This window comes from Hyaena hyaena, unplaced genomic scaffold, assembly GCF_003009895.1.
Source record: "Hyaena hyaena isolate Hyena2069 unplaced genomic scaffold, ASM300989v1 scaffold_1547, whole genome shotgun sequence".
NCBI lineage: Eukaryota > Metazoa > Chordata > Mammalia > Carnivora > Hyaenidae > Hyaena > Hyaena hyaena.
Window position 1 is genome coordinate 55,073 of NW_024082172.1, and position 17,171 is coordinate 72,243.

At 38.2% G+C, this 17,171-nt stretch overlaps 2 protein-coding genes across 2 annotated transcripts in view; one reads left to right on the forward strand and one right to left on the reverse strand.

Annotated features, from left to right (window-relative positions):
* LOC120225920 (nuclear RNA export factor 2-like) overlaps positions 1 to 12,020 on the reverse strand; it is a 34,565-nt gene extending 22,545 nt beyond the window's left edge. Inside the window, exon 1 of the mRNA XM_039224098.1 lies at positions 11,951 to 12,020. Coding sequence (XP_039080029.1) covers positions 11,951 to 12,020 — 70 coding nt within the window. The remainder of the gene's footprint in view (positions 1 to 11,950) is intronic.
* A 482-nt stretch (positions 12,021 to 12,502) lies between these two features.
* Positions 12,503 to 12,893, forward strand: LOC120225922 (60S ribosomal protein L36a-like). The gene has a single exon (XM_039224099.1). It carries the CDS (start codon positions 12,524 to 12,526, stop codon positions 12,839 to 12,841), a length of 318 nt encoding a protein of 105 aa, XP_039080030.1. The 5' UTR covers positions 12,503 to 12,523; the 3' UTR covers positions 12,842 to 12,893.
* The last annotated feature ends 4,278 nt before the right edge of the window (positions 12,894 to 17,171 follow it).

Below are 17,171 nucleotides of genomic sequence, written 5' to 3' on the forward strand. Positions count from 1 at the left end.
ACAGAAAATCACTAAAGAAATAATGGACTTGAAAGACACATTGGACCAGATGGATCTGACAGATATATTTAGAACTCTACATCCTGAGGCCAAGGAATTTACTTTCTTCTCAAGTGCACGTGGCACATTCTCCAAGATAGATCACATACTGGGACATAAAGCAGCCCTTAATAAATATAAAAGAATTGAGATCATACCATGCACGCTCTGAGATCATAATGCTTTGAAACTTGAAATCAGTCACAGGAAGAAGTCTGGAAAATCTCCAAAAACATGGAGGTTAAAGAACATCCAACTCAAGAATGAATGGGTCAATCATGCGATAGAGAGGAAATTAAAAATTAATGGAAACAAATGAAAATGAAAACAACAATCCAAAATCTATGGGATGCGGCAAAGGCAGTCCTAAGAAGAAAGTACATTGCACTCCAGGCCTATTTCAAGAAATAAAAAAAGCACAAGTCCAAAATCTAACAGCTCACCTAAAGGAACTAGGAGCAGAGCAACAAGAACGCCCTAAACCCAGTAGAAGAAGAGAAATAGTAAAAATCAGAGCAGAAATAAACAACATAGAGATCAAAGAAACAATTGAAGAGTTCAATGAAACCAAGAGTTGGATTTTTGAAAAAATAAACAAAATTGACAAACTTCTAGCCAGACTTATCAAAAAGAAAGAGAGAGAGCACCCAAATAGACAAAATCATGAATGAAAATGGAATTACTACAACCAACCTCTCAGAAATACAAGCAATTATCAGGGAATACTATGAAAAATTATATGCCAACAATTTGGACAACTTAGAAGAAATTGACAAATTCCTAAACACACACTCACTACCAAAATTCACACGGGAAGATATAGGAAATCTGAACAGACCCATAACTAGTGAAGAAATCGAATCAGTGATCAAAAATCTCTCAACAGTAAGAGTCCTGGACCTCATGGTTTCCCTGGGGAGTTCTACCAGACGTTTAAAACAGAATTAATACCAATTCTTCTCAAGCTATTCCAAAAATAGAAATTGAAGGAAAACTCCCGGACTCATTTTATGAAGCCAGCATCACTCTGATTCCCAAGCCAGACAGTGATCCAGCAAAAAAAGAGAACTAAAGGCCAATATCCTTGATGAATACGGATGCAAAAATCCTCAACAAGATCCTTGCAAATCGAATCCAGCAGCATATCAAAAGAATCATCCACCAAGATCAAGTGGGATTCATTCCTGGGTTACAGGGCTGGTTCAACATTCGCAAATCAATCAATGTGATACATCCCATCAACAAAAGAAAAGATATAAACCATATGATCCTGTCCATAGATGCAGAAAAAGCATTTGACAAATTACAGCATCCGTTCTTATTAAAGACTCTAGAGAAAGTCGGGATAGAAGGAACCTACTTAAACATCATCAAAGCCATCTATGAGAAGCCTTCAGCTAACATCATCCTCAATGGGGAAAAACTGAGAGCTTTCCCCCTGAGATCAGGAACACGACAGGGATGCCCACTCTCACCACTGTTGTTTAACATAGTGCTGGACGTCCTAGCATCAGCCATCAGACAACAAAAGGAAATCAAAGGCATCAGAATTGGCAAAGAGGAAGTCAAACTTTCACTTTTCGCAGATGACAGGATACTCTACAAAGAAAACCCGACAGACTGCACCAGAAGCCTACTAGAACTGATCCAAGAATTCAGCACAGTTGCAGGGTACAAAATCAACGTACAGAAATCGGTTGCATTCTTATACACCAACAATGAAGCAACAGAAAGAGAAATCAAGAAACTGATCCCAATCCCAATTGCACAAAAAACCATAAAATACCTAGGAATAAACCTAACCAAGGATACAAAAGATCTGTATGATGAAAACTACAGAAAACTTATAAAGGAAATTGAAGAAGACACAAAGAAATGGAAAAACATTCCATGCTCATGGATAGGAAGAATAAATATAGTTAAGAAGTCATTACTACCCAAAGCTATCTACATATTCCATGCAAGTCCAATCAAAATTGCACCAGCATTCTTCTCAAAACTGGAACACACTATCCTAAAATTTGTATGGAACCACAAAAGACCCCGAATAGCCAAAGTAATATTGAAGAATAAAACCAAAACGGGAGGTATCACCATCCCAGACCTTAGCCTCTACTACAAAGCTGTCATCATCAAGACAGTATGGTATTGGCACAAAAACAGACCCATAGACCAATGGAATCGAATTGAGAACTCAGACCTGGACCCAAAGGTACACAGCCAAATAGTCTTTGACAAAGCAGGAAAGAATACCCAATGGAAAAAACACAGCCTCTTTAACAGATCTTGTTGGGAGAACTGAACAGCATCATGCAGAAGAATGAAAATAGATCAATTTCTCACACCATACAAAAAAATAAACAAAAATTTGATAAAGGACCTGAATGTGAGACAGGAGACCATCCAAACCCTAGAGGGGAAAGCAGGAAACAACCTCCTTGACCTCCACCACAGCAACTTCCTACTTGACACATCCCCAAAAACAAGGGAATCAAGAGCAAAAATAAACTATTGAGACCTCATCAAGATTAAAAGCTTCTGCACGGCAAAGGAAACAATCCACAAATCTAATAGGCAACCAACGGACTGGGAAAAGATAGTTGCAAATGACATATCAGTTAAAGGGTTAATATCCAAAATCTATAAGGAACTCACCAAACTCCACACCCGAAAAACAAACAACCCAGTGAAGAAATGGGCAGAAGATATGAACAGACACTTCTCCAAAGAGGACATCCAGATGGCCAACAGACACATGAAACGATGCTCAGCATCCCTCCTCATCAGGGAAATACAAATCAAAACCACACTGAGATACCACCTCACGCCAGTCAGAGTGGCTACAATGAGCAAATTAGAGGACTCTAGATGTTTGCGAGGATGGGGAGAAACGGGCACCCTCCTACACTGTTGGTGGGAATGTAAACTGGTGCAGCCCCTCTGGAAGACAGTGTGGAGGTTCCTCAGGAAATTAACACTAGAATTCCCCTATGACCCAGCAATAGCACTGCTAGGAATTTACCCAAGGGATACAGAAATACTGATTCATAGGAGCACATGTACCCCAATGTTCATAGCAGCACTCTCAACAATAGCCAAAATATGGAAAGAGCCTAAGTGTCCATCCACGGACAAATGGATCAAGAAGATGTGGTTTATCTATACCATGGAATACTACATGGCAATGAGAAACAATGTAATCTGGCCATGTGTAGCAACATGGATGGACCTTGAGGGTGTTATGTTTAGCGAAATAAGTCAGTCAGAGAAGGAGAAATATCATATGTTTGCACGTATAGGAGGATTAGGAGAAACTTAACGGAGGACCATGGGGGAGCAGAAGGGGGGAAATAGTGGGGGAAAGGGAGAGAGGCAAACCATGAGAGACTCTTCAATGCTGAGAACAAACTGAGTAGTGATGGCTGTGGGGGGGGGAGATTGGCATGGAGGGGGGCACTTGTGAGGATGAGCACTGGGTGTTATATGGAAACCAGCTTGACAATAAACTATTTGTAAAAATAAATAAATAAATAAATAAAACATTTTAAAACAATAATAGAAGTAAAGATAAATAGTTTCCCAGACTAACAAAAAACTAAAGAAGTTCATGACCACTAAACTAGCCCTGCAAGAAATTATAAGGGGGATTCTCTGAGTCGGGGCAAAAAAGAAGAGGAAAGCAACAAAGACTGCAAATGATCAGAGAACATCACCAGAAATCCCAACAGATAACACAATGGCACTAAATTCCTATCTTTCAATAATCACTCTGAATGTATATGGACTAAATGCTCCAATCAAAAGATGTAGGGTATCAAAAAGGATAAAAAAAAAAACAAGACCCATATATTTGCTTCTTACAAGAGACTCATTTTAGAAATAAAGACACTTGCAGATTACAAGTGAGGGGATGGAGAACCATCTATCATGTTAATGGAGGTTAAAAGAAAACCAGAGTAGATGCACCAACATGGCAGAGAAGTAGGGGGACCTGAAGTTCCCTCATTCCTCAAACAGCAATGTTGAGGCCAGAGGACTTTGAATTCCAAGAGTCCGGGCTGCAGAGTGACAGAGAGATAGATCTCCAGGGGCCCACGGGGACAACCTGGCAGGCCAAAGGTGTGTGACCGCAAACTGGGTGAGACAAACCGCTGCGCAGGCTTGGAGGGGAGGGGTCCCTTTCTGTAGAGAGACAAAAGGAAGAGAAATAGAGGCTGTGAAAGTGTAGGACTGTATTTGAACAATAGATAAACCACAGACTAGTGATCAGGAAAAAAACGGAGAAAGATCCAATCTCTGCGGGGCTTTCTCTGGACTCGGGCCAGCTGCCCTGTTTGCATGCCTGGGGAGGAGGGGCACCAGCCCTGGGCCTGGTAACTAGTTCAGAGGTGCAATCTGCAGTGGGAGAAAGCAATCCTCTTCCTTGAGTGCTGTGGGAGGAAAGTATTCAGCTTTTCAAAGGACAAAGGACCCGGCATGCACCTTCCAGCCTTCCAGCCGGAGGCCATTTATCAGCAGGGTGATCGGCACTTCCCTGAAACCAGGGTGTGTGCAGTGGGAGCCTTTAAGACATCAGGGTTTGAATCCCAGCTGAGTTCCAGGGAGGCATAGTACTTGGAGTGGGACTAACTGCCTAGTTCATGCCTGCACAGAGAACAAACTGAGGGTTGCTGGATGGGAGGCAGGTGGGGGGAATAGGCTAATAGGTGATGGGCATTAAGGAGGACACTTGTTTGGATGAGCACTGAGTGTGATATGTAAGAAATGAATCACTGGGTTCTACTCCTGAAGCAAAGACTACACTGTATGTTAACTAATTTGAATTTAAATTTTAAAAAGTACCACAATATTTGTATACATCTATTAAAATGGTGAGAATAAAAAATACCAAGTGCTCAGAAGTTCCAGACCAACCAGAACTCTCCTACACTGCTCATGTAATGCAAAATGGTACAGTCACTCTGGAAAACAGTTTAGCAGTTTCCTATGAAGTTACACATACACTTACCAGCTCCACTCCTGAGTGTTTGCCTTAGAGAGGAAAAAAACTTAGGTACATACACAAATGAGAAGGAGTTACTCATAATCACTAAACCCTAAATGTCCACTAAAGAGTAAATAGATAAACTATGGTACATTTATATAATACAGGACAAGTGGGGGAAAAATCTATTGGTACATGTAACAATTTGTATAAATCTCAAAAGCATTTTGCTAAGTGAAGGAAGCCAGTCTCAAAAGGTTAAATGCTATGTAATTCCATTTAAATGACATTCTCAGGAGTGCCTGCGTGGCTCAGTCGGTTAAGCATCTGACTTCAGCTCAGGTCATGATCTCATAGTTCGTGGGTTCGGGCCCCACGTCGGGCTCTGTGTTGACAGCTAGCTAGCTCAGAGCCTGAGGCCTGCTTTGAATTCTGTCTCCACCTCTCTCTGACCCTCCTCTGCTCACGCTGTATCTCTCTCTCTCTCAGAAAAAAAAAAAAAAAACATTAAAAACATATGACTTTCTCAAAGATAATTATAATGATGAAGAATCAGTGGTTGCCAGGCATTGGGGTTTGGGAGGGCATGATTATAGACTTATAGCATGAGGGATTTTTTTTTTTTTTTTTTTTTTTGCGTGACAGAATTGTTCTGTATCCTGACTGTGGAGATGGTTATAAAAATCTACACATGGGTTAAAATTTGTAGAACTGACACCAAAAAATAAAGCCAATGTTGCTGTATGAAAGTTTTTTAAGTAATAAAAGAAAACAAACAAAAAAAAGATGACTTCTAGCCAGACGTCTCAAAAAGAAAAGAGAGAACCCAAAATAGATACAATCACAAATGAAAGAGAGGAGATCACACCCAACGCCACAGAAATACAACAATTACAAAAGAATAGTATGAAAAATTATATGCCAACAAACTGGACAATCTGGAGGAAATGGACAACTTCCTAGAAACTCACACACTACCAAAACTCAAACAGGAAGAAATAGAAAAATTGAACAGGCCCATAACCATCAAAGAAATTGAATCAGTTATCAAAAATATCCCAACAAACAAGAATCCTGGGCCAGACGGCTACCCAGAAGAATTCATAAGACATTTAAAGGAGACTTAATACCTGGTCTTTCAAACTATTTAAAAAAATAGAAATGGAAGGAAAGCTTCCAAACCATTCTATGAAGCCAGCATTACCTTGATTCCCAAAGCAAACAAATGCCCACTACAAAGAGGATTACAGGCCATGATCCCTGATCAACATGGATGCAAAAATTCTCAACAAGATACTAGCAAAATGAATTAAACAATACATTAAAATAATTATTCACCATGATCCTTTCTTGAGAAAAACAATAGAAAACATCAATGAAACTAAGAGTTTTTTTAAGAGACAAAATTGGGGGCACCTGGGTAGCTTAGTCGGTTAAGCGTCCGACTTTCACTTAGGTCATGATCTCGCGGTTCGTGGGTTCGAGCCCCGCGTCGGGCTCTGTGCTGACTGCCAGCTCAGAGCCTGGAGCCTGTTTCAGTCTGTGACTCCTTCTCTCTCTGACCCTCCCCTGCTCACGCTGTCTCTCTTTCTCTCTCTCCTAGAAATAAAAAAAAAACGAAAACAAAAAAAAGAGACAAAATTGACAAACCTCTAGACAGACTCACTAAGAAAAAAATAAAGATTCCAATAACTAAAATAAAAGAGGAAAGATGGACATTACAACTGATACTACAGAAATGAAAAGGTTTATAAGAATATACTATGAACAATTGTATGCCAATCAGTTGGAAAGTCTAGAAGAAATGATTCCCTAGAAAAACACAAACTACCAAGACTGAATCATAACGAAATAGAAAATTATGGACTCCAATGTTTATAACAGCATTATCAACAATAGTCAAATTATGGAAAGAACCAAAATGTCCATTGAATGATTAATGGATAAGGAGACGTGGTATATATATATATATATATATATATATATATATATATATGGGATATTAATTGGCCATCAAAAAGAATGAAATCTTGCTGTTTGCAATAATTTGGATGGAACTAGAGTGTATTATGCTAATTGAAATAGTCCGTCAGACAAAGACAAATATCATATGATTTCACTCATTTGTGGAATTTAAGAAACACAACAGATGAACATAGTGGAAAGGAAGGAAAAATAAGATAAAAACAGATGGGGAAGCAAACCATAATAGACTCTTAAATACAGAGAACAAACAAACAGGTTGCTGGAGGGTAGATGGGTGGAAGGATGGGCCAAATGGTGATGGGCACTAAAGAGGCCACTTGGGATGAGCACCGGGTGTTATATGGAAATGATGAATCATTGGGTTCTACTCCTGGAACCAGTACTACACTGTATGTTAACTTGAATTTAAATTTTAAAAAATCTGAACAGATCAATAACAATCAAAGAGAGTAATTCAATTATCAAAAAAACTTCCAACAAGGTAAGGCCCAGGACCAGAGGCCTTCACTAGAGAATTCTATCAAATATTTAAAGAATGAATGCAAACTGAAACTTGTCCAAAATATTGAAGAGGGAACACTTCTAAATGTATTCTATGAGACCAGAATTACCCTTATACTAAAGACAGAATGACACTATAAGAAAACTATAGACCAATATCCCTGGTGAATATTGGTGCAAAATCTTCAACAAAATATGAATAAACCAAATTCACCAGCACTTTAAAAGGTTTATACACTGGGCACCTGGGTGGCTCAGTAGGGTTAGCATCCAACTTTGGCTCAGGTCATGGTCTTGTGGTTCATGGGTTTGAGCCCCGCATCAGGCTCTGTGATGACAGCTCAGAGCCTGGAGCCTGCTTTAGATTTTGTGTCTCCCTCTCTCTCTGCCCCTTCTTCGTTCATTCTCTGTCTCTCTACAGCTGAATAAACATTAACAAAAGGTTAAAAAAACACCCCACATTTGACAAACTAGGAATAGAAGGAAACATCACTAATCAGCAGAGGGATGCAAATAAAAAGCACAGTGAAATATCACCCATACCCATTAGGATGGCTACAAAACAACAACAACAAAAACCAAACCCAAAGTGTTAGCGAGAGTGTGAAGAAATCAGAACCCTTATGCACTGTTGATGGGAGTGCAAAACAGTACAGCCTCTATGAAAAATACTATGGTGATATCTCAAAAAATAAAAAATAGAACTACAATATGACTCAGCAATCCCAATTCTGGGTGTTTATATTCACAAGGATTGAAAGTGGAGTCTCAAAGAGATATTTGCGCACCCATGTTCATAGCACTATTCACAAAAAGCCAAGAGGTTGATGGGAAACTGTTCACTGATGGTTCAATGGGTAAACAAATTTTGCTACATACATACAGTAGAATATTATTCAGCCTTAAAAAGGAAGGAAATCCAGTCACCTGCTACAAGATGGATGAAACTTGAGAACACTATGCTAAATGAAATAAGCTGGTCAGAGTAAGACAAATACTGTAGGATTCCACTCTTATAAGATATCTAAGGTAGTCAAATTCATAGAAGTGGACAGTAGAATGGTAGTTACCAGGGGATGAGGGAAGAGGGCAAAGAATTTCAGTTTTGCAAGATGAAAAAGTTCTGGAGATCATTTTCACAACAATGTGAATACACTTAACAGTACTGAATTATACACTTAGAAAAGATTATCATGGTAAATTTTATGCTATGTGTTTTTTACCACAATTTTTAAAATGTACATTATATTACTCAGAAGTAAATATTAGTGAAAAAAAATCTATGTTTTGATTTATAAATAAAAACATAAAGAAGTCAAGGTAAAAGAACTTAAGAGCGTCAACTGTGTTTATAAATGGGTGGTTGGAATGCAGAATATTTATACTTCCATGTCCACGCTTTACTTGTATTTAAGGCTGGGTTGGGGTTTTATCAGATGGTTGGGGAGAAACACTACTCCTGTTGACTCATTACATAACACAATAGAAACAATTTATTATTGATAATCAGATCTCCCTGTATTCTCTATGATTAACAAGCTGCAACACTCTGGATGATTCACCCAATTTATCCTGATCCCAAACTACTTATATGTAAAAATCAGCAATTAGAGCTAGCCACCACCTTGATCAAGATATAAAATATATATACTGCACTTTAAGATGTTCCCAATTAGTCTCTTCATCTCTCAGCTCCATGTAAACTTTGATCTGCATTCTGTCACTATATATTAGTTTTGCCTGCTCTAGAAGTTCATATAAATGGAATCATAAATCCTGTATGCTTTTGTGTCTGGCTTCTTCAAGTCAGCACAATGTTTTTGAGATCCACCCATGCTTTTGTCCTTTTAATTGCTGAGTAGTATCCCATTGTATGTACCTGTTTACCTTTGATATTGTTTTAATGAGATATCAGGAAGAAGTCAAAGTAGATATTTATGTTAAATCAGCAATTTTACTTGATCAGTTTTCTATTCTTTTATAAAGGATATAATTTCTTCCTTTACCACCCCTTTATCTCTCTAGAAAATATTTTATTCAGGTCCTGTCCGGCCTTTTCTATGTTTTCTTTTTTTATACTCTCTTAGTGAAAATAATTTGATTTATTGAGTTCGTTCTGTCTCTTCCAACTTTACCTTGGGTTGTGACTGTCTCCTGCAAAGAAAGCTTCACTGCCATTCAGTACTATGCTTGTGGGTGCTTGGCTTTCACCTACATTTTGTTCTGGCCTTGCCACTGGTTTAGCTTCCTTCCTGACCCTGCCACTGGTGACCCTTGATTTACCACTGTATTTTCCCATTTCTTTTCTTTTTTAAAAAAGAGATTCTTCTCTCTTTCTTAGACAGGAATTTTTATTTCATACCTCTAGCATAGCTATGCATTTATTACTGTTGGCATGATATGTGTATTTATTAATATGATATTGTTATTCCAAAACCACAAGTATAAATTTTCAAATTAAATATTGTTAAATACTTGCACTCTCATCAATGAAATCATTCAGATACTTATGAACCTTGTTCACATGCTAAAGCCCACTGGGGGAGATTGAAAAAAATTACTAGCACCAGGCTACACCCACAACAATTAAAGCAGAATTGAAATCAGACTAGGCAACTACATTTTTAAAACTCTCCACATGACTGCAGTGTGCAACCAAGATTGAAAACCACTGTGCTAAAGAATCAGTTTTCTGGTTAGGCTTTCCAGAAGATCCTAAGAATGACTTCTAACTCATTTGCTGATTTTTCACTCAGTGCTGTTTTGGAGAGCTAGTAGTTCCATTAGCATCGAGCCGGGAATTGGCAAACTGGTCCATGAACCAAACCTATCCTGTGGCCTGTTTCTGTGGGCCCTGTAAGCTATGAATGGATTTTACATATTTGAATGGTTGAAAAATCAGTTCCCACAACTGAGTCACACTATGAACAAATGGACTCCTGAGAAAAGATTCTACAATAAAGTTACAAAAGACTACAATAAATCTTCCTGGGCTTAGCCAGAGGCACTTCCAGCCGTTTAACAGTTACTGTGCACTAGCTTTAAGAACACTTACTCTTAAGCCACAGTTCAACAAACTTTTCCTGGAAAGGATCAGTTCATAAATATTTCAGCCTTTGCAGGCTTTTCAGTCGTTGATGGAGCTAGTTAAATCTGCTGCTGTTGGCCAAAATCTGTGTTCTAATATAACTTTATGTATGACATGGACATGTAGAATTTCAAGTAATTTTCACGCCATAAAATACTATTCTTTTAAATTGAAGAAATAGAAAGTAATACTATAAGGAGTATTATTCTTAAAAATTTTTAATGCTTTATTTTATTTCGTTGAGAGAGAGAGAGAGAGAGAGAGAGAGACAGAGCATGAGCAGAGGAGGGGCAGAGAGAGCGGGAGACACAGAATCCAAAGCAGGCTCTAGGCTCTGAGCTGTCAGCACAGAGCCTGCTGCAGGGCTCGAATCCATGAATGCAAGATCATGGCCTGAGCCAAAGACGGACACACAACTGACTGAGCCACCCAGGCACCCCTAAAGAGTATTCATTTTTAATAGAAAGAGGATTCTTGACCAAAAATACACCAAACGATAAAATTGCTATTCAATCCTAATTAGCTATAGAAATGCAAAAATTAGAAATAGTAGCAAACCAAATCCAGCAATGGCTAAAACAGATAATACATTATAAAGTTGTGTTTATCCAAAGCTTGCAGTGTTGGATTAACATTAAGAGATCCATAATATAATCCAACACATTAATAAAATAAAGGATCAGGAAAAGGATAATCATCACAAAGATTTCAGGAAAAAAAATACCATAAAATTCAATAACCAATCAAGATTAAGCAACAGCAATTCTCAGCTAGGCAAGAATAGAGATATTTCTCTAAAATTATAACAGGTTTTTTTTTTTAAACTACATCAAACACCATGCATGATAGTGAAACATTAAAAGCATTCCATATTGAATCAAGAGGTAAAGATGACTCATATAATCAGTTCTATTCAACATCTTACTCAGTTTCCTAGGCAGTGAGTGAGTACAGTAAACCAAAATAAGTACATACATACATTTATACATAAATTACTAAAATGTGTAATAGTGAACAAACAAAACCACCCTCACAAAAGACTCAAGAGAATCTACAGAAAATTATAGGAATAGAGATTAACCAATTAATTGCATGTAATATTAATATACACAAAAGAATTATAACAAACAGAAAATAATATTTCATAGTGAATATATAATTTACAATAGCAAAAAGATTTGGTTATGTAAAATATACTATGAATTGGCTCACTTTGCAACCCTTCCACTTGTAAACTCCATGATGTTCTGTTATAGCAGCCTGAATGGGCTCACACTACCTCTCTCTTTGATATTCAAATTGCATATTAGTATAGTTAGCCTAAATATATGACAATATAAAAATTCCTTTACCTTCATTTCTGTATGTCTCACATTTCTTTAATGGAAGAATGCATTTTTGTTGTTGCTCTCTTTCAGACATAGTGTTTTATAGCTCAAACTTGGAAGTGCTGAAATGAGAGAAAAAAATAAAGTGGATATAATATAATAATAAAAACATTACACAAGAATATATTCCTTAACCATCTATCAAACAATATTTTAAAACTCCATAAATGTAAACATAATCCTTTATTTGCTGAATTTTACTCATTCACCAACATCTATATTGTCTTTATGAAGTGTATCATCTGTAATTTTACTTAATATGTTTTTCTTAAATTAAATGACTCTTTTTTTCCACATGAAGGAAAGGAGGGAGGGAGAGGGTTTTCAAGGAGTCTAAGAAGCACTGGATAGAAAATCATGGGGGAAATCAGAAGCTAATGGTGTTTGGTTAGATTAGTTTAAGCCATTTAGAAAGTCATAGCAAAAATATATGTACACAATGTGTACTTTGAAAAACTGCTGAACTACAAAATAAATATAAGAAATATATTTTGGGTTCGCCCTCTTCCTTTCCGTGCCGATAGCCTTCTCGAAGCCATGGTGAACGTTCATAAAACCCGCCGGACTTTCTGCAAGAAGTGTGGCAAGCACCAAGCCCGTAAAGTGACACAGTACAAGAAAGGCAAAGATTCTCTTTATGCCCAGGGAAAGCGGCGTTATGACAGGAAGCAGAGTGGCTATGGTGGGCAAACTAAGCCGATTTTTCGAAAAAAGGCTAAAACTACAAAGAAGATTGTGCTGAGGCTTGAATGTGTTGAGCCCAACTGCAGATCTAAGAGAATGCTGGCTATTAAGAGATGCAAGCATTTTGAACTGGGAGGAGATAAGAGAAAGGGCCAAGTGATCCAGTTCTAAGCTTCGTATTTTGTTACATTATGAAGACAATAAAGTCTTGAGGTTATGTTCACTTCATTTGGTTACAGTTGGTCCTTTGAGTGTGAAATAAACTAGTGCCCTCAATAAAATTTCCTTTTTGAGGAAAAAAAAAAAGAAATATATTTTGAAATTTCATATATTGGCTACTTTCACACTTAGAAACATTTTTTGAGTACAGTTGAACTTTCACACTTTTATTGAAAAAATGTCCAATTCTTTTTTTTTTTAAAGTCTTCTTCCCTCTGTTCTAGAGAAGCAAGTAACAGAAATTAAAATCAGATTTGGAATTGTCTATACAAATTAGCATCTAGGTCTCTGGGGTCCTGATAACAATATGGTCAGAGGATGGCAGACGAATCCATTACACTGCACAGACAGTTAATATGGCTGTCGATATTCAAGAATATGGCTTTGGTGTGGGGGTGGGGAAGCGGAACGGAAAGGAGGTCGTCCCGTGTTTCTAGAGACTGGCCATTGAGAGAAGTCCACGAACCCCTGCCGCATCCTTTCACGCCAATTCTCCAAGTAAACATCTAGTACTTGCTCCTGCCCCACCTACCCGAGTACTTCCTGCCACGGCAGCGTATACAAGTTGGTGGAAAGGCTGCTACCTGAATCAGAGTCCCCCGAAAGTTTCCCCTTTGCCAGAGGGCAGACCACAATTTTAAAAGTCTGCGCGTATAGGTCTGACTTCTCAGAAAGCTAAGTTGAGTAACACTTCAGGAGACTCTCCAAACACTTGCACACGACCAGAGGGGGATCAAATGACTGCGGGATCCGTGTAACCAACCCATAGCTGTTGAGGTTTACCTGATTTCCAGGGCTACTTACACGAAAGCGTTAAACCTAAGCTACCTCAGGTTCAGGAACCCTCGATTTTCGCGTGACTGAGAAAGCTGAGCCTCACGTGACCATCAGATATAAGTGACCAAAAGCGATTGGATAGCTGCAGTGTTCACGTGACTGCAAGTGAGGGTTTTGCCTGTCACGTGATGGTAGGAGCAACATGGCTGCTGACTCATAAATCTGCAGAGTTTGGTAGTCCATGAACATGTGTGATACAGACAACTGAACCTGACATGTGACCATACCATTCCATATGACCATCAGAAGCAGGATACCCACGTGACTTCTAGAGCTGATGCTTCCACATGCCATTTGCTAGTCCGGGTCACATGACAGGAAGAATCCGCACGATTGGCAGGATTTAGGAGTCCGTGATACTGTAGTGACTTGAAGAGCTGAATCTACCACAGGATCATAGTGGCAACTGGTCCAGAGAGACCTGGTAAACTCAGGGTTTAGAAGCCCATGGTATTGACATTACCAGTAGGTTTGGGCTTGCCACACAACTGTAGTGTACACATGATGACAGCATTCACATGACCACAGCTTTAGGAACCCGCAAGGATCACTGCTTTGTGACAGTTGGGCACAGTGACAGTAAGCTTCTCCCAATCTGCATGTTTCAGGAGACCATTCTCTTCATGAGACCTGGAGATCTGATTGCCCACATTCTTGGGCTACCTAGTGATAGTGGTGATGCCAATTGATCTTTAGCACAAAAGCTTGGGTTTTACCTGCCTTATCCCTTCTTTAATATGCCAATTCTATGTTACTTTTCTAATAATATATGAAATTTAACACATAAGTTAATACATAGCAATGAAATAGGTCCTCCATAAAACCATAACAATTGTCATATTGTAGAGATTACTTCAAAAGCCTAAGGAGTGGTTACAGGTAAGCATTGGTGACAATTTCATGCAAGTGTAAAGGAAATTAAACAAACCAAATAGGTGAGTTTCAGCTGTTAGTTTGATAAAAAGGGATAATAATTACTATATGTAAAGGACTTAAATGTTAACTCATTTAATAGTGGTAATATTATGGAGGTACTATATTATTCCAGTTTTCACAGATGAGAAAGTTGAAGCACAGATGTGGTAAATCATTTGCTTAAGAAATCAGAATTTAGGAGCACCTGGGTGGCTCTGTCGTTGATCGTCTGACTTCAGTTCAGCTTATGCTCTACCAAGCCCTGCATAGGGCTCTGTGATGACAGCTCAGAGCCTGGAGCCTGCCTCAGATTCTGTGTCTCCCCTAGTGGTTCTCTCTCTCTCTCTCTCTCTCAAATAAATAAATGTTTTAAAAAAATCAGAATTTATAGGTGTCAAGCCAGGGATTGTTCCCAGGCACTCTGGATCCAGACTTTGTGTTCTGATCACCACCAGATTGTCTAAAGAAAATTAATATTAATTCAATTTTCCTTATTCAGACTAACTGTAAAGCCATCCTCCATTTCTGAAGAGTTGAGATAATGGAAGAAATACTATTTAAATAATTTCAAGTCCTACAAGTTATTAGAACTAATCAAAGAAAATTAAAGCTAATTAAGGCCCTTAGATTTATTTTAATATATAAATATAAATGTATTAACATATGAAATATTTGTTTATATAATAGGTGGTATAAATTGCTAGATGCTAGCAATTTAAAAACATCTCCTTCTTTTAAATAAATACCCAAAAGAGAAATATTACAGAGTTTAAACATCATCCCTGGCACTTGCCTGAATTACAAAAAGTAAAAATGAGTGGAATCTTAATTATATATGACTGTATTTGTTTTTTTTTTTTTTTTTTTCAGACAGCATGAACAGTCTTCTAGTTCATGGTAAACATTTAGCTTTTATTAGCTTTATACTTTTAGTCTTTTTTTTTTTTTTTTTTTACAAATAGTTTATTGTCAAATTAGTTTCCACATAACACTCAGTGCTCATCCCCACAAGTGTCCTCCTCCATGTCCATCCCCTCCTCCCCCCCACATCCATCAGTCCTCAGTTTTTGTCAGCATTCAAGAGTCTCTCATGGTTTGCCTCTCTCCCTTTCCCCCACCATTTCCGCCCTTCTTCTCCCCCTTGTTCCTCCGTCAAGTTCCTCCTAATCCTCCTATACGTGCAAACATATGATATTTGTCCTTCTCTGCCTGACTTATTTCGCTCAGCATAACACCCTCAAGGTCCATCCATGTTGCTACACATGGCCAGATTTCATTGTTTCTCATTGCCATGTAGTATTCCATGGTATAGATAAACCACATCTTCTTGATCCATTCATCTGTTGATGGACACTTAGGCTCTTTCCATGTTTTAGCTATTGTGGAGAGTGCTGCTATGAACATTGGGGTACATGTGCTCCTATGCCTCAGCGTTTCTGTATCCCTTGGGTAAATGCCTAGCAGTGCTATTGCTGGGTCATAAGGGAGTTCTATTGTTAGTTTCCTGAGGAACCTCAATATGACTGTATTTGTACTTTGAGTTTTCGTAAAAAGAACAGAGAAAGGGGAAGAAGAATATTCAATGTAGTTTTTTGGAGTTTTATGAATACCAATACTCTTTTTTTTTGCTGATTTATATCAACTGAAACTTTGTATGTATAGCCACATCAATTTGATGTAATCTTTCCAGTTTGCTGACTTAGGCAAACAATGCTATGCAAGCAATGGAATTATTTTGCTGGGTCCTTGTAATGTAGCATAGTTACATAAATAAACAGAAGAAAATTTAACAGATCAGACCAATTTTGCACCATGGTTAAAGTTGAATATGTTAGAAAGGACAACAGACTTTCTGTTTGTAGTTCTAAGATTACTGAAGTAGGCTGTGATTTTTTTTTGAGTGACTATATTTCTGCAAATTGGTGCTCTGTAGATAATATTGAAAAAATTATTTATGGGACACATTTAAATGCAGGTTATAAAAATGGAGACACGATTTACAATAAAACAAATTATGAAATTTCCAATTGGGTTTAGGAAGCATCTGTATACAGTCACAGGATGGAATTGGACATCAAGACCTGGTGTCTGTCCCAACCTTAGTTTCTACAGTTACCTCTGGATGGACAGATCACAGAATAGGACGCAGAAGAGTTACATCTTGCCTGCCTATGCTCAAATGAGATTTACACAGTTGATGGTGATTGAGATAAGCTTCTTTCACCAAAAAACAAACACTATAGTTCTAATTATAGCTTTACTTTTTTTTTTTTTACAAATAGTTTATTGTCAAGTTGGTTTCCATATAACACCCAGTGCTCATGCCCACAAGTGCCCTCCTCCATGCCCACCTCTCTCCTTCCCCCCCCCACACCCATCAGTCCTCAGTTTGTTCTCAGCATTCAAGAGTCTCTCATGGTTTGCCTCTCTCCCTCTCCCCCTCTATTTCCCCCCTTCTTCTCCCCCATGGTCCTCCTTTAAGTTCCTCCTAATCCTCCTATATGTGCAAACATATGATATTTGTCCTTCT